We start from the raw sequence: 23,086 nt of genomic DNA on the forward strand, positions 1-23,086 counted from the left end.
TTCTTCTTCTTCTTCTTCTTCTTCTTCTTCTTCTTTCAATCTGAAATTCAGCCAAAATCAAGTCTAATCTTCACCAAAACCCCTCAAAATTGAGATATAAACTCCAAACCGCATTCCCAATTGTTTGCAACAATACACAATCCAAACAAATAATGATTTTTGAAAACCCAAATTCGAATTCAAAGTTTTAAAGCTTTTTAATGGCTATCAATGGTGGAATTGCTGCTCTCTTTTCCTTTGCTTTACATTACTGAAATTAGGGATTGAGAGATAGAGAGAGACGTAGAGAGAATTCCCAATTCTTTGCAACAACATCCAATTCAAACAAATAATTTTTTTGAAAATTCAAATTCGAATTCAAAGCTTCAAAGCTTTTTAATGGTTGTCAATGGTGTAATCGTGAGTGGGTGCAAGATACGTGGGGAGGGGAGGGGATGTGAAGAGAGGAACGTGAGGGAGTGGAATATATGTTATAGTAATTTTAGGACACTAATTATTATCATTAATTCCCTTAAAATATACATAAATAGTAATTGAGAATATAAAATATAATTATAGTAAAATTTGAATAGAGAAAGTAATATAGTTTCATATAACGTATAAGAATGTAAAAATTACTAAATTAAAATGTCATTTGAGCACTAATGTTAAGAGCGAGTGGGGATGTATATGTGAATGTGAATGTAAATAAGGGAAGTGCTAGGTAAACAACGATGACCTTACCTTATTTTGTCTTCTACACTTTGCTCCTATTTGTTGGCGGCCATCTTTGGAGCAAAATTGCTAACTAGTTCCTTCCTCTGCTACACATCTGACCACTGACCGCTCCCCTTCTCTTTCCTACTACGAAAAATAGACCCTTTTTCAATTACTCAGTTTTTTCTCTTAAATATAAACCACAAAATACACCTGGGGTTTCTCCATTCTTCTACACAAGTACAAAGATGTGTGCTTTTTTCCTCAGAAATGGTTCTAAAACCCTCCACCATCTCTGTAAAAACCCTTCCGTTGAACCTTTGAATTTCAAGAATCATATTGTTCATCACCAACTTCAACATTCTAAAGTCTATTCAAGATTACCTCAATCTTTTTACAGGAAAAATAAGGAACTTGTTGATTTGTCAAATCCTAGTTTTCTGGCTTTCTTTTCAGGGGTTTCAGCCTCTGCTTCAAAAGTTGGGTTCGTGGGTTGGTACTTAGAAAAGCTTAACTCTCGGCCCATTCTCACCAAGAGTATTACTTGTGGCCTTATTCTCACTGCCGCTGATTTATCTTCACAGGTACTTTATTCTCAGCAAAGATTCTTTTTATTTCACTGGAAATTTCTTACTTTGACTATTTGTCCTGGTTTTGGCATAATACTTCTGTTCTTGTTTACTATATATATATAGGTTTTAAGATTCTTTGGAAGTAACTTAGTTGGAAAATTCATTATAGTTGAAAAATTCACTATTAGGATTAAGAATCATGTATGTTGTATGAATACATTCTTTGTCATGCCAAAAGCACCCAAATTCGTCCAATTGTTGTGGTTTAGTGATAAAGGGGTTACTATTGCAGAGGTTATGAAATAGTTGTTGCATAGAATTTGTGTATTCTTTCTTTTTAACTTCTTAATCAAACGAGAAAAATGATCTTGACCTCTTTCCTTTCCTCCCTCGGGTACTTTTTTCACTTTAATTAAGCACAGAGCTGAGATAGGGCAAACCGTCGTTCAACCAGAAAAAATAGCTAGGTTATGCTAAGTTCCCGATAGAGTTACTCTTAGTATTAGGTGTAGGATAAGTGATCTTAAACCTATGAGTAAGGACTTATCCCAGCAGCTCTTAGATGTCTCTTCTGCTTCTCAAATTTAATTCATTTCTTTCATTTATAGAATAGTGCGCTGTAGCAGCTACGGTCTATGTCTATCCATACTGAGCATACCTTTATTGAATCTTTCACCTATAAAGTTCAGAACTAACTTGCAATTGCTTCCTAGTATTTTTCGGTTTCTTTACATTCCGAACTGTTATAGTCTCACGCAAATCCACTCTACCTAACGTATGCACTATTCAAAGTCAGTTGTGGCTTCTGATTCATCTTCATCTAGAAGTTCGAACTATAGGACATACACTATTCTTCCTGTTTGTGACCCGTCTCCACTGTGGATCCAAGTGATAAAGGCATCTATAAGAATAGGACTTCTTGAATAAATTCATGAGGTCCAACTGCAGCATGGGCTATCATAGAGGAGTCGACTTAGGAAATGACTTAACTTAAATGTCAGATGTCACACTGCGAGATGAGGATGTGACTTGTCTGGTCTTGCAGTGTGCTCATCTTGTTACTAAAATGAAACCCCAACTTGACTCGTGATGAAGACTCCTTCGACTCGCTCGGCCAATGTGAACGTTAATATTAGAAAAAGATGCCTTAAAACATGTTATTGAATTGAGTTAGAGGTCCCTTTCTTTCCTACTACTTGACCTAGAAGTTTATAGATTCTTACGCCTGGGATTCCCCAAGTAACCAAACCAAAACCTTGTCATTTCACACAGAAAACGGTTTGTGTAGTGTTTGACACAGAAGAACTATCAGAGTACATAATTGAGCTTTTTGCCATTATGTCTTTCTGTCCAGCATCACTGGAAACCGCTCTTATGCATCTTGGTCAGTGGTGGACAAGAAAACCCGCCTAAAATTGGAGATTCTATTTTCCTTAGTGTGAAGGAGCATGGGCTTCTAATCTGCTTCATCTCCTTGCTGATTAGCTATCTTCTAGGAGTAGCTGGAATAAGTACATTAAGCACAAAACCAGCTAGTTTCCCTTCTAGGCGTAGTTGTTGTATCATGTATGGTGTAGTACTAGTACCTATAAATCTCACTTGTCCAAAAAAGAACCGGTAAATCTTGTTTAACAACACGGCAAAATATCAAAATCTGTTAGTTCTCTGTCATTTTGCTCGACATATAAATATTTAATTTGCAGCTCACCTGTCTTGTGCATCATCTGCTCCCCTTTTAGTTTCTCTCTCTATTCTGGTTCACCCGTGGAATAAATCCTTACACGTTCCTAATCGTTTTCCCCGTGTTCTTTGCACTCTCTATTCTGCAGACAATTGCTGGGTCATTGTTGACGCAGTATGATCTCGCGCGAACATTGAGGATGGCTGGTTATGGAGCACTAATTGTTGGACCTTCACTTCATTTCTGGTTCAATTTTCTGTCAAGGTGCTTTCCGAAGCGTGACGTCATCACAACATTTAAGAAAATAGCTTTGGGACAGACAGTCTATGGCCCTGCAATTAACTCTATTTTCTTCTCCATGAATGCTGCAGCACAAGGTACAAATGAGTCCTGCTTTTAGATGTTCTGCGTTGCTTTAGTTAAAATATTTAATCAAAGGGTGTACCTTACTGTCATCAACTAAATAAAGTATCAATGGAGTGCTCTAGACATTTGGCAATTTATCACACTCTTGAACCCTCAAAATGAAAGATAAAACTTGTACCAAACTTGTGTGAGAGTGTCGGAGAGGAGGGCGTAGGTTTAGTGACATGAGAGAAACCAACTGCTAACATCTGGGTTTGAGAGATAGTGTACCAAACTCTGTATCACAATTATCTCAGAGGTCATGGACCAAAAGAAGCTACTACGAAAACCAGAAAAAGAAATTTAAAATTAACTAGGAAGATCTGTTTGTTAAAATTGATACAGCATAAGATCTCAGACAGTTCATTGGCAAGCCTTCTTATGCTTCTTTCCCTATTTCCCTTTTTTATTCTTATTTGTCCGTCAATTTTTATAGGCAAATGGCGATCCATCATTCATGGTGATTTGGAATTTGAATGTGTTGTCAGTTTTCTTTATTTGCTGAATGGATATGAACGATCTAGCAATAATTGTCACCATCTATTTGAACTCTTTGACTTTTCCTTTTTTTTTCCTGAATTACATTGGGCATAGACTTCGAATGTTTTTGTCACTAATTCTAATTATTATTGGATGCTACACCAGGTGAAAGTAGTTCAGAGATTGTTGCCAGACTCAAGCGCGACTTGGTTCCCACTGTTGTCAATGGTCTTATGTACTGGCCAATATGTGATTTCATTACATTCAAATTTGTCCCCGTTCATTTACAGGTATGCTCAAGGTCTCATCATGTCTTTTTTCTTTCATTAGGTTCAAATCCCTCAACTCCCAATTTGAAGAAAATGTTCTTTTTTTACCTTCATTTTCAGCAGAGGGCTATGTCTCTATCCTTCTCTATAAATAATATATATAGTATATATATATATATATATATATATATGTGTGTGTGTGTGTGTGTGTGTGTGTCTTTGAGAAGGCAACTAACGAGATGTTATTACTACATTGACAGCCGCTTGTAAGCAACACATTTTCGTACGTATGGAATGTGTACCTAACGTACATGGCAAGCCAAGAGAAAGTCTCTACGACGTGATCCTGTATAAGCAGCTGTATCATCTCTTCTCTGCTAACAATTCAGATATTCTTCTTGCTTACAAATTGGCTGGAGGCATACCGTTGGAGTGATTTTCATTCCGTTGACACGTTAGTGTGGTGGAGCAGAACTTCAGCAGAGGCTGTAGAATGTGTTATTTAATAGTTACTTCGTCCATCATGATTCTTTGTGTAAAATTCAAGTTCTAGTTAGAAATCACATATTCTATATTAGCTATCAGAAAGAGCAATATCTACTGCAACTGGCAGGCATAGTTATAGAAGATCTAATGAAGATTTTGCGATTGTAGTATCATTCTCTACTGGATTGTAGTAACAATTTTCGATTAAAAGTTCCTCGATTACAATTTATTATTGTACCAAATTGTTCTGAATATCAATGATGCATCTATATATATATATATATATATATTTTTAAAATCCTTTTTTTATTCCCTTTCCCTTCGATTCCCCTTTGTTGGAGTTATTGCTCCTTTGGTGACTCGAACCCACAACTCTGGAGTTATAAATGGGGACGCTGACCATTTGAGCAACCCCTCTTATCACGATGCATCTATATCATGCACATGATTCTCTAGTCTTGCTAACTATCCAACTGGAGTAATCAAGGTTGTCACCAATCATTCAAGTTTCAAACCCATGACTGCCTCTTCCCCATCACCACCATTGGCTTTCTATTACTATGAGTTATGTCAATGTTAACTACTTTTTGGTATGCTTCTTTGTTTTTTCAGATATATAATTTTTTTTTTCTGTTTTATTTGAATTAATTTGTCATCAGAAAATGCCTCCCACTTAGTAGTGACCAAGTCTTTATTTGGACTTTGCTCTCCTCTTAGTGGGTTACCATGAAGCCATTTTATCAATGTCAAGAAAGATGTCACATTTCTGTATAAAAACCAGAGCTCCCTTCTCAACTCTGCAATACAAGTTTTCTAAGTTATCTCCTTCTCTTCTCCAATTACAGTTGGTTTGCAGATCAAAATGAGAAGCTTAATGAATCTGCGGCAATGGCCTCTTCTTGCTGTTGCTTTGGTAATTTGCTTAGCAGCCAGCACTGTTTTTGCTGATTACTCTTATGGGTATGCTTCTCCCTCACCTTCTAAGAAGCACTACAAATCACCATCTCCATCTAAGTATGTTGTACCCACCATTCCTTACTACAAGAAACCAGAAAAATCTGCTGAAAGCTACAAATTGCCTGTACCTTCAAAGCACGAATATTACAAGTCACCATCACCAGTAAAATATTACAAATCTCCTTTACCGGCAAAATATTACAAGTCGCCTGCTCCATCGAAGCAATACTACAAGTCACCATCGCCGGTAAAATACTACAAATCACCATTGCCAGTTAAGTACTACAAGTCACCTGCTCCTTCAAAGTACTACTACAAGTCACCATCACCAGTAAAGTACTACAAGTCGCCTGCTCCTTCAAAGCAATACTACAAGTCACCATCACCGGTAAAGTACTACAAATCACCATCGCCAGTAAAGTACTACAAATCACCATCCCAAACAAAATATTATAAATCACATGCTCCTTCTAAATACTACAACTCACCGCCACCAACAAAATATTACAATTCACCAGTTTATTACAAGTCTCCACCACCACCAGCGTATTACGTAAAGTTACCTTCATACGACAAATCACCTCCACCTCCTCCTAAATACTACGAGCAATCACCATCTTCTTACAAATCTCCACCACCTCCACCAAAATACAATGAGCAACCATCTTCATACTACTCTCCGCCGCCACCAGCACCATCAAAATACTACGAGCAACCACCAATTAATTATAAGTCCCCACCTCTACCTTATTATGAATCACCACCACCTCCACCAAAGACCTATGAACAATCGCCATCATACTACTCACCTCCACTTCCAACAAACTACGTTAAACAAATTCCCAACTTTGTCTCACCTCCACCACCTAAAAAGTACGAGCAATCTGCCACCTATGTTTCACCTCCACCCCCACCAACCTACTACTAATATTCAAATTGTTCACTTACATAATTTTCCACAACTTCCTTGACGATTAACTCATTTTCATCCTCCTATTTGGAGCAATTCCATTGCCTCTGCCAAATTTTTTTTGTATGCTTCCGAAGTGATCGGCTTTGCTTGCTTTCTGTTCTTTTCTTGTAATAATTTGTAACTGTATTATTTGAGATTTAAGTAAGATCCTCGAGATCTCCATCTGTTTGGCTCGTTTAGTCAAAAGATTCTTTTGGTGTATTTCTTGAGAATTATATTAATGATTACTACTATCTTCTCCTTTGTCTAATGTTATTTGTGCTAATCGACTGAATTCTTTCCTTTGTCTATAAATATACCTCCTACACATTTATTCCCAACTCTTCGGAAGTATTAATGAACCTTTTATATTAAACCTTGTTAGTCCCGAAAGGTTCATTATCTTAATTGATTTGGTTTTCACTCAACAGATTTTGGTAAATTAATAAACCAAGTTATTAAGTATCAGCTGGTCTAAGTTAAAATTCAATCAAAGAAAACTTATTTGTGGTGACTTTAATTCAAGGAAAGATTCTTGTTATTAAAGAAATCAAAGTCTTTGATGGCAATTAGAAGAAGAGATGCTGCAATATTTCAAGAAAGAATGTGCTGAAAAATCAGTTAAAAGCTGCAGGATGTGAGAAAGAATTCCAATGAAAATTTTCCACGATCGTGACAACACAAAATTCACAAGAATTCCAATATGTCTTTGAAGTTTCTTTATCAGATCTCTGAGGTTGAGAGACACCATCCCTCGTTGACCAGAACAGAGATTTACACATCAAATAGTTAGGACGAATGGTTCTACATTATATTTAGGAGTCTTAAGATCTATGCACTGTAAAAAGAGTTACGCTATCAATCACTTATAAGGAAATTACAAGTAAATCTCTGATAAACATCAATTTGTAACATGATAAGATAAGTAACATGCCATCACACGTTAAACTACACTCATATGCAAATAATCGTTATACTGTCCGTGTATAGTAACTTTTTTTTATGTATCAAGATGGAGGTGTTGGTCAATGTACTAAAGGAGTACAATTGCACCAATATGTACAATGTTTAAGTTTATCAAAAAATGAGAGAGAAATCCCAATAGTCCCATAGAGTGTGAAGGAACTCAAAAATGCAATTGAAGTACAAGCATTTATATACAGGTGTGTGTATAACTGTTACTGTGTTCTCAAAACAACGAGTGTTTCTTTCCTTCCACATTACCCATAGGATGCGAGCAGGCATGGTGCATCAGAATATCTTGAGCTTTTATCCGTTTTTTCCTCCCCAGCCAGCTAATGAGAGCTTGCCTTAGTTCTCCTGGTATAGTTGATTTAACCTCAAAGAGACAGGATCCGTAGCAATACCTGAGTATTTATTGAGCAGTGCAAAAAGTGATCATTGATATCCCCCACGAGTTACAGGAGCAAAAGTTAACATCTGCTGCACAATGTAAAACCTCTTCTGTGCAGATCAACTAAGCCAGGCAACTGACCATGAACGGACAACCTTGAGGGGAGCTATACAACAATAACAACAACTTCGTGTTAGTCCCAAGCAAGTTGTGGTTGGCAATATGAATCCTTGTTGACCATGTCACTACATTTACAGCTGAGCCTCCACTCTCACTGCTCCTCGTATAGCTATCCTCCTATGCGGTTTTTACATCTACAATATTAAACACGCAACAATAATCAGCTATTAGATGGATGCATAAACATAGATAGAAGAAAGCTCATCTTCATGTTGTGGAGGAATTATGAAGACGGAAGAGATGAGTCTGATATTTAATGTGCTTACCTTATGGAGCGTGTTTCTATTACTTTTGAGTTCAAATTTATTCGTGTACACAGAGAATTTCTTAGATTGCCTTTGTTGCAAGGCAACACAGAGTTTCACTTGTGCGTGGGTGTGCAGAATTCTGAAGCTGCAACAAGGCTGTCAGAATATGTGCATACATACCGCAATAAATGTTTAGAGCAAGTTGATGTAGAGAAGTGTTAACAGTAAACGTTTAAAGCCACTTCTTCTACAATCCGACGGTAGCCAACAGGAAACTTTCAAAGTGCTGACAACAAGGTGAGATTGAAAATAAATAAATAAGAAACTATACCATAGCTTGAAGAATGAATATAGACTTACAGAAGACTGCCAGAAGCAGCCAATCATTGAACTGCGATGTTACCTTTTGAAGCCAATACTGGAATCATATCACGTGAAGGCTTGAAGCCATCAATCAGGCATCGCATTGGCCAAACTCAGTTCAAACTCAAGAATTTAAGGGCAAGAAGTGCATACCTTGACCTCAAACATTTAAATGGCTTTGTCATTTAGATGGACTAGAATGAAGGATGAAAAAGAAAAAAAGCCCCACCAACATACAGAAATGCACTAACAAGCAAACAACCAAGAAAGAGTAACAATTTGATATGCTAGCGACAGAAGACTGCCAAAAGAAAATCATTCATTGAAACATGATGATAGAAAGCAGCCAATAATGGAAGTGTCACTTGAAGCCACTGATCAGGCATCACATTGGACAAACGTCAGATCAACCTCAAGAACTTTAAGGGCAAGAGTGCATGTCTCTCATATTTTTTCGTCTGTACAGGAGGAATGCACTTAACACTTCAACCCAGGAACAAGAAATACAATGTCCTCTTGACTTGACATAGGAAAAACAATCGTTGCCTTTATGTCGCAAAAGTTGATTCACGAAGAGACAGAAAACAGGAAAAAGCTTTGGAGCTGAAAGCACTCATTAATGGTTAGAATTTGGGTCACTAGCTAACTTCTCAGTCTTACAATAGCACAAAGCTGTTGGAACTATATGCTTTATTTCATGAAAAAGTTTCATAGAAAACCCGATCTGTAAAATGAAAAATAACTTAAGACCAAGAGCTCATTAAACAATATCTATGAGTAATTTATGTAAACATGTCCCTCAAAGGACAAATCCTCCTAGAATACAAATCTCACCCCACGCATATCCGACAACTTCCTACAATATTCACATGCTTATTCCTTTGACAATTCTAACGACAAGGACCTCATCATCAAATTAGACGCAAAAAGCCTGAAATCTCCACTTATCCATCAGGTAACAAGTTGATAGCGATGAGCTGTTTATTCAGAAGCGCAAGCACAGACCTTCTCAAGTAGTGTGGACCAATCTCCCCCAAGTATACGAGGATTTCTCTCCATTGCCACTCGAAAATCCAACATCCTTGCACATGAGGATTTTATTTGTCTTTCTGTACGATTCCCAGGATATTGACCATACCATCCAGGCAGTATTTGGGCATTACGATGTCTGACGCATTCATTTCTATGTTGTGAGCCAGCCAGTCCTATGCAAGGTTCAATCAGTCTTTTCAAGAATGCATCTAAACTATTATTTAGCAGGTTAGCACAGTCCAATGATATGCCAAGCCCCTCTGCCTCTAACTTCCGCTCCAAACGGCTTCTTAGAGATCTACTGTCAGGCAATTCTCCACGGTTTTGACAAGTCTCCAGACTAAAGTTATATATAGATCCACTATGGAGAGCTTTTCGAGCACCACCTGCATTCACAGAAATTCCAAAAGGGGCAGTGACAGGGCTTCTGCTTTGTATGCTTGGACTTCCAGCATATTGTTCAACTTCTTCCCCATCTTCTACAGACGCAACTTCAACTGGAGGTCTGCTACCAAGAGAATGCAATTCTGTGGCACTTTCCTGTTCTTGTATCCGAGGCGTTGCTTCTTCACAAGTAATAGTAGGACTCTTCCCAAGTGGTCCAAGAGGACTAGGACGGTCCCGGAACCTTTTGTCTCTACTAACCGGAGACCTGGTTTTGCGAGGTGATGAGGGAAATGCATCACCATAGAGAGACTGCAGACAACTCCTCTGATAACCATTCCCGACTTTGATGCTGAGAGATTCTTCAACCTTTTTAGGTTTCGGTGGAGGAACCTTAGCCAAAGAGGCATTCTTCAATATGGATAGAAGAAGACGATTATGTAGGTGGATATTCTCTCTTCCAATAGTTCGAATGCAAGACTTGTCGAAGTCAACCTTGCTCAGTTTTGAACTAAAAAATCTTCTAAGCTCACTGAAGTACTTTTCAGCTCTCTGCTGTCCAATCTTCCTACATATTAGATTTCTGAGCTCTAAGGTATCAACTCGAGTATAATGGTGGTTGGTCACCATTTTCACTTGAAACTCCTAACACACAAAATGCCAAGACCTTGGTGAATTTCAGCAAAGAACAGAAATCATTTACTACCAGATACCCAATAATGCATTTTCCTAGTTTACATTTGTAAAAAATTCAACTTTTCAGGACAGATCAAAGGAAGGTAATTAAGCTTGAAAGTCCATATTTAATTACCAATTAACAGAATCTATGAATTAACTAGACCAAGACAATGTCGGCAATCTTTGCTAGCTCCAAATTAATATATGAAACCAATATGCATTCAAGATGAAGTTTTTACCCAAATTTAGTAATTTCAAAGTACAATTAACCTCTATGAACAAAAATTAAGATTAACCATTTGAGATTACTATCAAACGAAGTAAATTTATAAGAGAAAAGGAAGCTGAACCCAAATTCAGATTAAGCGATCGAGGATCATAAAGAGCGAAAGCAGAGAAGGATTAAGCAAAGAATAAAAGAATCTAACTAAAACTAAAGACAATTTTAACATTTAAAAAGAACTAAAAGAAACCCTTTGATGATTAAACGAGAAGATTAAAACTCAATTAACGAAATTGAATTGAATTAATGGCAGGAATGAAACAGAAACAGAGAATAGGAATTGACCTGCGTGGGTCAAAACGACGTTCAAGGTGTTCACTCAAAGCTGTCTTTTATTTTATTTTAATATCTGTTTGAGGTATGCTTTTGCGATCTTGTCTGTCTTTTGTACTACTAATTTTTGGTTTATTTGTTAATGAACATAAGGCAAACACGAACTATTTTCTTATGTATAAGCCTCAATTTCGCACGTGCGGTTTTCTTACGTCATGTCTGTAAAATGAAAGTGAATGATCACGTCTCATTAGGCCGTGTTTGGAATCAACACGGTCCCGTTTTCTTCCTCAACTAAATGGCGGCAAGTTTAATGGGGTTTTTATGTATATTTGGAGAAGTTTTTATATTAATACCCCTTAATAACTAATTTTAAATAAACTACTTTGCTTCCATTTGATCCCAAAGTAGTATCTATATGTTGTTTACTTGCTTCAAATATATCTCTAATTCTAGCATTTCTCTACAACTCTAGCCTATCACATGGTAAATGGTTCGCCATTTGTTGACACGTTTCTTTTAAAATATCTGCTAAATCACATTTCAAAGCCATATCGAAATACGGTTAAAGAAAAGGGAAATAGTCCAAATAATGTGCTTCTTACTTGTGTCAGAGAAAAAACCCTTTATTTTTATATAGTAGTATAATTGATCAATGCTGTTGACCTTCTTCAACATGTATGATTTGCTAAAATTGTTTTCTGTAAGTAGTAATACAAAATAAATTATCTGATGTTAATATTCTTATTCAACAGTTGATTTCTGTTTATACATTTCACAGATACCTACTTAGGTAACGTGCTGAGTTAAATAGATACGTCTTCACCATATGCAAATTAATGATGAGTCTTCTTTCTTTTATGGCATATATCTTAGTTAGCTTGAACTTTCTCTGAATCCCTTCTGATCCGATTGTAAAATATATGAATGTCTTCTACACTAGTTCTGAACTTTCTATTGTCGATGTTTCAGAATCTTGAATTTTTTTCGACTCCGCAAGTAGGCTAAGAAATGCTTCATCAGAAACACCTTGCTCATGCGCTTAAGGTCCTCCATATCATTAGGTGACAAGTTTGTTTCTTCTGGTCCAAGTTATTGCTCTTAGCAAACAAGAAAAGATGCCAGTAACTATGGTTTAGCATGTGATACTCTACATACTGCATACAACTCGCAAGAGCAAACATCTCTTTGAAATACATTTTGGTCTGTAGCTAAGATGAAGTGGAACTCTACTATTCTTCTAGGTTTAGTGGAAACTTGAAGCTCTAACATCCATGAAAAGGTCTTGTGAACTACAAGTGCTTAAGCATTAAAATTGTCGTACAATATGTGAAGGATCGATCAATGGTAAATCTGTCAAACCTTGAATCAAATATAGAAGGAAGCATTCCCATTTCACTCATTCCAAGAAGCTGGAAGGCATCACTGCTCGTTTCAGCTTTAAATAACTCCATATTAGTCATTGCAGCAGCAGCCTGGATCCACCATTTGGTGAGAAGCCAACAATCAGCATTCAACTTCTGCAAAACCATCAGTCCACTCACTAGGAATTGAATCCAAAGCTCCTGTTGCTGAAACAACTGAAATAAGATATGAAGAAACCACAAAAACAACTGGCCTAAGCAGTGCCTGTGGAAACATTCCACCAGGGTAGTCTACCTCCCCTGCTACAGCACTGGCCTTCCCAACACATGGTATTGATGTATCCCCTCAATTCCACCTTCTTGAAATCCACAATAGACCACTGACTTAGCTTAATCCCAGGAATTGAGAGAATTGCCATTACAGGAAATCAAAAAAGTGAAAAACTTGCAATAAAATAGCTGAAAACCTAAGAATATGCAGGCCTCTATCATTCAACTATTGCAGAGATTGTATATCTCAATATGGATGGAATTCTTCCGATGTAAGTAATTAAAGATGGGAATTGAATGTTTCAGGTGATCCAGGAACAATATCGGGTAAATAGCATAATCTGTGACACCATGAAGTCATTTCCAAAAGCCTTCTTAAAACCCCCAGAAAGGGCCCAAGCTGATGAAATCCAAATACATATCCACCGTTTTCAGGAAAGCAGCTGTAACTAGAGCTTCAGATATGCTCAAAAATAAAGGAAGAATCAAGAAGCCAAGCAAAGATAGCACCAAAGGGCCAACAATGATCTCACCGAATCTTCAACACCTGAAACTTCATAGAGAATCAAAGCATAAAAGGCAACAAAGTTAAACTTTGGATTTGTCATATTACTTGCATTGTTCTGGTATCATTCACTGTTCCCTCCTCATCTATCCACTGATAATCTGAAATGGGAAGTTGAAGTCTATGAAGAAGCTCCATTTGCCATGGATATGGATCTACTTCAGAGGAATTATGAATGGATAAACTGCATGTCTCAAACTAACTAAGGTTTGCAAGCTGCAGCACCCTTTCAAATGATTCAGAAAACTGTTTTAAGTACTATATATTGGTCCCCCAGGATTCAAATTCAATAATATGAAATGGTTGCTCTGATGATGAAACAATTTGATCATGGAGCATATGAGTTGAAATGAATTAAGTTCTGAGTGCCAACAATATGTATAGAACAATAGAACATCAAGTATTTTTTTTTCTTTCTTCTTTTTCTTTCCCATCCGCAGAGAAATCGGACAAAAAATTGTTTATTTGGTTAACAACTTGAATATATAACAGATTTTAGAGAGAGAAAAACATCATTGGTGACAGTCACAACAGAATCCGAAACAACATAACAGGAACAGCCGTTCGTTACTTAAAGTTAAAAGTAAGCTCCACATTTCCAGCCCAACTACAAAATCTATTGAGATAACACTGTATTTATTTTCTTTCTTTGTATTCCTCCAGTAGTTTAGCTGTAGCTTAGTTTGTTAATCAGTTAGTTAGTTAGTTAACAGTAGCTTAGCTGTCAAAGTAGTTAAAGTTAGTTAGTGGAGTAGTATCCACGTGTATATATACATCCCTTTGGGATATCAGAAATACACGATTTCATTCTCTCATATCTGAGAATCAAGTCCCCATTCTCTCTTAGCTCATGCGAAGCTTCTGGAGTTCATCAATGGAGTCTCTAGTCGAGAGTGAGATTCGATGTCCAAATCCGCAAATTGACAAAATCAATACCTGCCCACAACTTCAGACTCATATAAATCCCAGTGCAGATTAGGTATATGCCTCATATTGGAAAAATGTGTCCTAGTCGAAAATGCCAAAAAGTATCCTGAGAATATAAAGGATTTTAAGAAGAGACAGTACTCAGAAACAATTTTATTTATGCACAAATCTGATTGTACATTGGTGGAGGTAACGGCAGACTTATCTATATACAAATTCTTGGTATACTGGAATGAACAGAAGATGTAAACGCTGAAGTGGAAAGGCAGGCATCATGAGGCAACTGCAACACGTATAGTCCATTTGTAGCTTCACTTTTTCTTATTAAAATGTGCAGGAAATCCATGGATCTTGTAGCATTTATCAATAGTGTGACCTCGTTTCTTACCGTAATTGCACTCAACATTCATTTCTCTAGCACCATTCTTCATTTTCTGCCCAGATTCCACTTCCCTTTGCAAGCTCTCTTCTTGAAGAAGCAGAGAGTACGCTTGATAGAGCGATGGCAAGGGGCTCATCATCAAAATTCTTCCTCTAACCCTATCGTAAAACTCATTTAGCCCCATAATTGATTGAAACAATTTTTTATCTTTTTCGGCCATGTAAAAGTGCAACTTAGCACCACATTTGCACTCACGGATACATTTCATGTGTATATTCAAACTATATAATTCACTCCAGATACTACTCAATTTTGTGAAATATGTAGCTATGCCGCTGCTTCCCTGTTTCAGTCCTACTAACTCCTTATATAATCGGAACATTTTGAGTCCATATGGTTCGTCAAACCTCAATTCCAACTTATGCCACGTATCCTTAGCAGTTTCTGAATATATCACACTAGTTGCTATTTCATTAGACAGAGAATTTGATACGGAGTGAAACAGAGAAGCTTGCGGAAGTTGTACACGGTCATTTAGTTAGGATTTCTGAGTTTTAGAAATGTTTATTTCAGTCCCTTACCTTTTAAATTAGAAGTTTCCTATATTACGCATTGACCCCTTAATTCCCTTTGTCCTATACCAATTAGGTCTTGCCCAAAGCTGTACTGAGATGGCAAATTTAGCATATTATCCGGCTGTAATTCTTAGGTCATTCTCATGAGTTTATACTCTATATAGGTTGTAATTATCCTCTTTAAGGTTATGAATGAAAAGCCTCTTTACTTTTTGCCCTATTTTATCTTGTATTCTCTTTTCTTTTCCATTTCTGTCGCTGTTTCTTTGCCCTGCGTATCAGAGCATTTTCTTGGCTCTTTGAACAACCATGGCTGATAATAATAGTAACGTTATGGAGGTTGTGAGCACGTGATTTTTGCTTCACGAAAAACTACTCCAAAAGAAATCGAAAATTAAAACAAATTTCCTTGGTGTACAATTTTTAGAATTTGCGTGGCATTTTTGGATAATTATTTGTGTCTTTATCTGTGAATGTTTATCCTGTTTTAATTAATTAAAATACAAAAACAAAAATATGTTGCATGCATATTTAGGAATTTAATTGTGCATTTAGGAACTAATCGAACCATAATTTGGTTTTAAAAGAAGGAAATCACAAAAAAATGCATTTAAAGTGTGTCATCGTGTGATTTTATTTTAATTAAATGTTTTAACTTGTGTGCTAATTGTTGACAAGAGTTAATTAATATTTTGTAGTTTTGTTTTTCAAGTTTATAAGTCACTAGTTTTCTTCTTTCGGTTCTCTGTCTGTACATATTTTACTAGCTTAGTTCAACACACAAGAAGCGAAAGGGACAGACTACGTCCTAGTGGTGAACTGAGTACAAGTTTTAAAAACCTAGCTAACGTAATGCACTTTTGTCTATTGGATCATGATAATTCGATAGCAAACGAAAATTATTGGCTGAATACGTGTTACAATTCCAATGATAATAGGATTTCCACCTGTCAGAAGTGGCAACTCTTGAAGGCAGCGCAGCAACGCGGAAATTGAACGTACAAAATATCCATTAGCCTCCCTTGGACTCTGGTGGGGGGCCCTTCCATTTGAAGTTGTCTGCATATGATTTTGGCTTCAACAACGGTGTATGAAACTTCTAGACAGTGTACCCCCAACCATGTTTCTCAGCAAATGCCTTTGCTGCTTCTACGCTATCAAAAGATAACCCTGCCTCACCAACATTTGATAGAGGGTCTCCTGTGGATGTCCATCCCATCAATGGATTTTCCCACTTCTGTGTGGACAAGAAATTTATTCTCCACTTTCCAACCTTTCCAGAGCCTTGTTGGCTTGCAGTTCTAGCAGGTGAATAAATAATGACTCTGCGACGAAGGTGTTCCTGGGGAATTCCAGAGACCATCCCTACTTCCCCGGGTTTGATTTCCATCAACGCATCGGCGGAGGAAGACGATGATGATGACCAAAACATCGTCGAACAAACCGGTGAAGATCGGAGAGGCTGAAACCTAGTGAACGGACGCCGGAGAAAATTCGCCATTGCAGAACCAAATCGTAATCATGTGAAATTGCGCTATGAATAAGCGGGAAAACTAATATTTTGTAGTTTAATTTTGGTTTTACATTTTATTTTTAGAATTTTGTTAATTGTTAATTAAAGGAAGAAAATGAAAAGAGGTGAAAATATAAGGCAAATCGGATTTGGGCCAAAATTTTAGACCAAAAATCAGGCCCAAACATTCAAAAGACCCGGTCCATTTCAGCCAGTCCCTCAAAAGACTCGAACGACGTCGTTTCTGAGTCTCAAATCTGGGCCGTTGATTTGTTTCAATCAAACGGTCTAGTTCGGCCCCTGCATAATTGAAACGACGCCGTTTTAGGTGATCACATCTGAGCCGTTCATCTATCTTAATCCAACGGCCTCAAGGCCTCCTCTATACCCGACCCATTTTCACCCAAGATCGGCCCAATTTCGTATAGAGACCAAACGGCGTCGTGCCATTAAATGAAACAATCCAGGACGTTGATCGTGCTTGATCGAACGGTCAGGATCAAACAACTCCCGCCCCTATATAAACTCAACCTCCTACCCCAGCCCCCCTAACCAAACACCCCCCTCGTCTTCCTGTTCATCGTCTCAACTCAGAGACTGAATCAAACACCCCTCACCGAAACCCTAGCCGCCATGACATCCCACCGCCTAAAACCCGACGGCAACAACGCCGCCGGCCACCACCTTAAGACCATATGACCATCTGACCACCCCCGTTCCAAATATGTTACTCGTTTGGTTCGAATCTTCCCCCATCTTCTCGAATCTTCATTTGAAGATTCGAGCCAAACGGAAACCTACACCAACCAACCCCAAATTCATACCAGGCAACCCCCAGACCTCCCTTATATCATAAATGACTTTGGTTCCGTTCAAATCTGTCTAGAAATGTTCGAACCTTAAATCGAAAACCAGGAACCCTAGAAATTCCAAATCATGGAATCCGTCCAAATTAAGTGAGGATTTGGGGTCTAATCGACCTTAATCGAAGTGTTCTCAGTTGAGAACACTTCGACTAAGGTCTGTTCGACCTCAAAGTGTTCGAGTTTCGAGCCTGGGTCCGTATAGTTCTGGTATTCTGAGGTATTTTTCTTCTTTCCTTTGTTTTGTGTTCATGTTTTTTTATCTATGTATTTGTTAGTTTAGTTTTATTGTTTTAAAATTCTTTTTGTCAATTGATTCTGTTCATCTTCAGTGGACCTTTTTATTTGGTCCAATTCTGTCATTTGTTTATGTTTGCTATAATTATTATGTGTTATAATTTGTGTAATCGATTAATAAGTTGCGTCGATTAATTAGTTTCCCGTTAGTCCATGATTCTGTCAATAACACTGATTGCCTATTGCTTTGTTGCTGATTTGTTCAGTGTCAATTGTAATATGTAATCGACTAATTAAGCATCGTTGATTAGGCTGTTTGTATAGTCTGAATCATTTGGCATTCTGTTGTTTATAGTTTTCAATTGTTAGTTATCCGATTAATTTAGATTCTGTTTGAATATGAGCATTGTTCTGAATCACTGAAACCTTTATATTTAATGTATTTTCTGCCTTAAAGTACTAGCTGAATTGGTTATAGCTGTTAATCAAATTAGTTTAGTTAATTGATAGTTAAGCAGATTTTAGAACCAAAAGTTTTAATATATTGGAATAGTTGCATTTAGGAAGTCAGTAATATTAAGGGGTTTTCAGGGTTGATTTAGGAATGAAACAGTTAGGTTTATATTTTAGTGTTAGTGCTTTGTTAGTGGGGTATTAATTAATACACTAATGGGGAACAAAAGGGAATGGGGGCTGATAATAAGGAAAAGCTTCCTTAGTGGGATTTAAAGTGAAAAAATCAGATTTTTAGTGGAAAATTCTAATTTGAATAAGAAAAAGGGTCGGGCAGTATGTTGGGAGGGGAGCAGACTTGTATAAAAGGGTGTTGGGGCTGAAAGTTTGAGGAGGAGGATTTTTCGGAAAAAAATTGATCCCATTTTTGAAACTGAAAAAAAAAATCAGCTTTAACTGTGGGGCTGAGTTTTGAGTGTTGAAGAAAACTGAGAGTTTGTTTGATAGTGTTCTGTTTTGAGGGTTGAAAATCAGGACTGTTTTCTTGCATCTTTTGCATTTCTGAATACATTCTGGTTCTGTCCTAATTGCTGAATATTTCTGGGGTTTCAGTGAAGTTTTAAGTGGTTTTCTTGAGCTGTTATTTCCCGAGCTGCATTGTTTTGTATAGGTGTTGTTTCATTGAATATTCTTGGGACGCCATTGTTGGTTTTAAAAGCTGTCACTGAGCTATTCTGTTATATTGTTGTTGTTGTTTCGCTGCTGCTGATCCTCCTTTTCTCCCATTGTAAACATTTCCAGGTACACACTTCTAAAACCATGTGTTGATGTAAGCTGAATTTGAAGCTGAAGTTGAAACGAATTGAGAAGTGCATGTTTGCCTGCTTCGTAGTATCTGTGTTCAAGATGTAGCAATAGGACGAATGATAGGTAGTTTGTATTTGTGTAGGCTCATTCCAATCATACTTACTTGTTGTGAATTGGAACGTACTCGAACTAATATGGACTGTTAAATAGTATACTGTTAGAATAATTAGATGTATTTCCATGTGTTTAGCAATTTAGTTTGGTTTAGCTGATAATGATAGTATAACAAAGAATATCAGTAGGCCTCTGTACGTAGTCCGTTGGATCTTTGGACTGTTTAAGCTTGTTATGGCCCGGTCCAGTTTGATTTTAAGATAAACACGTATTTTAGGCAAATTTTCATATTGTGTTAGTTAATACCAACGGATTAGCTATTAATGTCAATTCTCCCGTCCTGTTGAATTCCTTATTTCAATGTAGGTTTAAGAGTGTAGATTAATAATTAATATCATCATCGACTCACCATTTAACGAAGTGGTTGTTTGATAAGTGGCCATGAATGAAGTGTTTAATTTGAATAAATGTATGATGTTGAACTCTAATGCTATTTGGTAAACACAATCAGAAAATTTGGGACTTTTGTCCAAAAGCGTACAATATGCGGTCTGGGCCTTCTTGGCAATTAGCTCGTTAGTAGTCAAACGGCCCGTTGTGAGTTTTAAGTTAGGTAGCGGTTCCAAATTGAGAGGCGCTCCCTTTTGTTTGGGATCTGAACTTGAAGCTCGATTTTTATAATATTAACCAATTAGGAATTTTTTAGAGACAAACTCAAATAGCAAAAATGTAGACACTTTAGGATTGCCCTTTTAAAAAGAAAAAGACGAGCCTCGCTAAATAAAACGCAAACTGTGGGGCTCTCAATAAGTGGTTAATAATTAATTAGACTTCGGATGAGCCATTTTAGCAAGATTTCACGGCCTTCTCAAAAAAAGAAAAAAATCTAATGTGTTATTCGCTTTAGGTGAGTCTTTTAATAATTTACTTTCTTAAACACGGGTGTACATTGATGTGACCCAAATCCAAATCTCAACGAAGTCGAAGTGTGTCGACGACCACGGGTGCATTGATTGTGACGTGGTTCGAGATACATTTTCACAACGTTGCAATTCTCTATAAAAATAATAATAATAAGAGTGGTTTAGGAATTAAAATTTGCACACAGGTTCAACATGTATTAAAATCAGATAAATAAGCCGAATATGACAGTTGAGCGACCGTGCTAGAACCACGGAACTCGGGAATGTCTAACACCTTCTCCCGGGTTAACAGAATTCCTTACTCGGATTTCTGGTTCGCGGATTGTAATACAGAGTCAATCTTTTTGCTCGATTCGGGATTCAACCGGTGACTTGGGACACCATAAATCTCCTAAGTGGCGACTCCAAAATAAATAAATAAATCCCATTTCGATTGTCTTTTAATTGGAGAAAATTCTCTTCCGCGTCCCTTTGCGGCGGTGCGGGTGAAAAAGGAGGTGTGACAGAGGTGCTCAAGAAAATTTCACTTGATATGTCAAGCTTCACAGCTAGACAAGATCTGTTGGAAGCAAACCAAGAGCAGAGTAACAGGAATCAGGAGGAAGCTTTGAGTGAGCTTAGAGAAGTGCTCAACGGAGTTATTCATGAAGGAAAGAGGCCAGAACGTGACAAATCTATAACTCAAAGTGGAGGTGAGATCTACTCTCCGAATGATAACCCTTTGGTTTTGGTGATTTGGCTTCCCCTAGTTTCCATGGAGCTAGTACATCTGCAATGGCTGTGAATCCCCTTGCTACTAGCTCAGCCCCTCTTAGCACTCAAGCTCACTCGACCCCCCAACCTAACAACCTCAGCTCCTCCAGTCTCCATAAACCCTAACCCTCATCTGCACATTTAGCATCCCATAACCTCTCAGATACAGTTTTCTCCTTCCCCAGCTATGGGGTTACAAACCTTCTAAAACCCCTTCCCTAGACCAACTGTTCCATTAGCACCTCACTTCCCTAATCATCAGGGGAGGTATTATCCAACTCCACAACCTCAAGGCTCACTACTATTACCACCACCTCTATACAACCAGACTTATAATCAACCCAACCAATTTCCCTCTGCATATTATAATCCAAACATACATATGCCACCACTCTTATATCACTAGACCCCATATGTATCCACTCTCTACCGTTATCAGACTGTTACCACCACCAACCAATTCCACAACTCAAACACCCACAATGTGACATTACCCAACATCCCTTTTACCAAGTACCACAAAGTTGAATTTCCCAAGTTCAATAGTGAGGATTTCAGGACATGGCTGTACAAAGTAGAGAAGTTTTTTCTGATGAAGACCTTACTATACAGCAGAAAATGAAGCTAGTTTCTATGCATTTTGAAGAGGATGCTCTACAATGGCACTTAGGTTATATGAGGAGTAGGGGACAAAAGATGCCACTCCCTACTTGGGATGAATATTTGTGGGCTTTGTGTGATAGTTTTGGAGCTGAATACTCTGATCCTATGACTAAGGTTATGAACATCAAGCATACTGGGAGTGTGAAGGATTACCAAATGGCTTTTAACAGCGTCATGACTAGGATGAATATGTTAGTTGAACATGCTGTTAGTATATTCCTGAACAACCTCAAACCTGAAATCAGCAATGCTGTGAGAATTGGGAATCCTACCAGCTTACAGCAAGATTACTACCTGGCTAGGCTGCATGAGGCTAGCTTTATTGCATAAGGCAATCAAGGCAGCATCTGCAGTGCATCAACACTCTGTTGTAAGGACACCTCAAAGACAAGTCTCCATTGGGTGGACAAAGGTTGTTGCCCTACTTACAGACCACCTGTCACTGCCAACTTAGATGGTTTCAGGAAGAGAAGACTGACTCCAGCTGAGATGGATGAGAAAAGGGCCCAGGGTCTATGCTTTTTCTGTGATGACAAGTTCACACCAGGGCATAAGTGCAAGGCAAAAAGGCATCTATACTACATGGAAATAAGTCCTGAAGAGCTGAAAGATAGTGAGGAGACAGAGGTAGAATTGGAGGGTACTGAGGAACCTTAGAAAGTAGTAGACCCTGTTGAGAATTGTGAGATTTCTCTACAAGCCTTGAATGGCACTAAAGGATATAGAACCCTCAGAATACAAGGTTTCTCTGAACAAAATCATATCAATGTTCTCATTGATTGTGGTTCCACCCACAATTTCATCAATGAGAAAGCTGCCAAGAGAATAGGTTGTACAATCAACCAAATACACCCTCAGGATGTATCTATAGCTGATGGCAGGATCATTCAGTTTGTTAAGGGAAGTAAAGGCTTCAAATGGCTCATGCAATGGGTCCTTTTCCAAGATGGTTCTCCCTATAGGCAGTTGTGATGTTGTGTTGGGAATTCAATGGTTGCGCAAGTTAGGAGACATTAAGGTCAACTTTGAGAAGCTTTTCATGCACTTTCTCTATCATGGGAAGGTTGTCACTTCGCAGGGCATTTATCCTTCATTTAAAACTGTTGATACAAAGGCTTTGCATAATATCTCTGTTGATACTGCCCAGATCTTCATGATCAAGGTCTGTTCTGTTCCCATATCCCCAACCGCAAACTCTCAGCAACAAGAAGAAATTGCTGCCCCTATCCATACCTTACTCACTGAATATAGCCTACTCTTCCAAGAGCCTAAACACTTGCCTCCTTTAAGAGGGGTGTTTGACCATCACATTTCCTTGGTTGAAGGCAGTGCTCCTGTCAATTATAGGCCCTATAGATACTCCCCAATACAAAATTATGTTATA

General features: G+C 37.8%; 4 protein-coding genes and 1 pseudogene across 6 annotated transcripts; 2 read left to right on the top strand and 3 right to left on the bottom strand.

Annotated features, from left to right (window-relative positions):
- The first annotated feature begins 699 nt into the window (after positions 1-699).
- On the top strand, positions 700-4,831 carry LOC104210732 (uncharacterized). The gene is made up of 4 exons (XM_070161069.1): positions 700-1,280; positions 3,098-3,326; positions 4,000-4,124; positions 4,364-4,831. Exons 1-4 carry the CDS (start codon positions 945-947, stop codon positions 4,445-4,447), a joined length of 774 nt encoding a protein of 257 aa, XP_070017170.1. The 5' UTR covers positions 700-944; the 3' UTR covers positions 4,448-4,831.
- Positions 4,832-5,412: 581 nt separating this feature from the next.
- LOC104235328 (extensin-1-like) lies at positions 5,413-6,707 on the top strand. The gene has a single exon (XM_009789061.2). It carries the CDS (start codon positions 5,452-5,454, stop codon positions 6,472-6,474), a length of 1,023 nt encoding a protein of 340 aa, XP_009787363.1. The 5' UTR covers positions 5,413-5,451; the 3' UTR covers positions 6,475-6,707.
- A 776-nt stretch (positions 6,708-7,483) lies between these two features.
- On the bottom strand, positions 7,484-11,423 carry LOC104235329 (uncharacterized). 3 transcript variants are annotated; one of them, XR_011406313.1, is made up of 3 exons: positions 11,306-11,417; positions 8,299-8,425; positions 7,484-8,166 (listed from the first exon to the last, which is right to left on the bottom strand). XR_011406313.1 is itself a non-coding variant. In XM_009789062.2 (2 exons), exon 2 carries the CDS (start codon positions 10,687-10,689, stop codon positions 9,625-9,627), a length of 1,065 nt encoding a protein of 354 aa, XP_009787364.1. In that variant the 5' UTR covers positions 10,690-10,704; positions 11,306-11,423; the 3' UTR covers positions 9,317-9,624. The 3 variants fall into 3 exon arrangements, 1 of the variants encoding a protein (XP_009787364.1); XR_011406312.1 differs by having other exon boundaries at positions 8,299-8,566; XM_009789062.2 differs by lacking the exons at positions 7,484-8,166; positions 8,299-8,425 and adding an exon at positions 9,317-10,704 and having other exon boundaries at positions 11,306-11,423.
- Positions 11,424-12,585: 1,162 nt separating this feature from the next.
- LOC104235330 (probable polyamine transporter At3g19553) lies at positions 12,586-13,535 on the bottom strand (annotated as a pseudogene).
- Positions 13,536-16,475: 2,940 nt separating this feature from the next.
- Positions 16,476-16,877, bottom strand: LOC138877108 (NADH dehydrogenase [ubiquinone] iron-sulfur protein 4, mitochondrial-like). The gene has a single exon (XM_070156648.1). The coding sequence runs from the start codon at positions 16,875-16,877 to the stop codon at positions 16,476-16,478; it is 402 nt and encodes a 133-aa protein (XP_070012749.1).
- Between the last annotated feature and the right edge of the window lie 6,209 nt (positions 16,878-23,086).

This window comes from Nicotiana sylvestris, chromosome 1, assembly GCF_000393655.2.
Source record: "Nicotiana sylvestris chromosome 1, ASM39365v2, whole genome shotgun sequence".
In the NCBI taxonomy this organism is placed as follows: domain Eukaryota; kingdom Viridiplantae; phylum Streptophyta; class Magnoliopsida; order Solanales; family Solanaceae; genus Nicotiana; species Nicotiana sylvestris.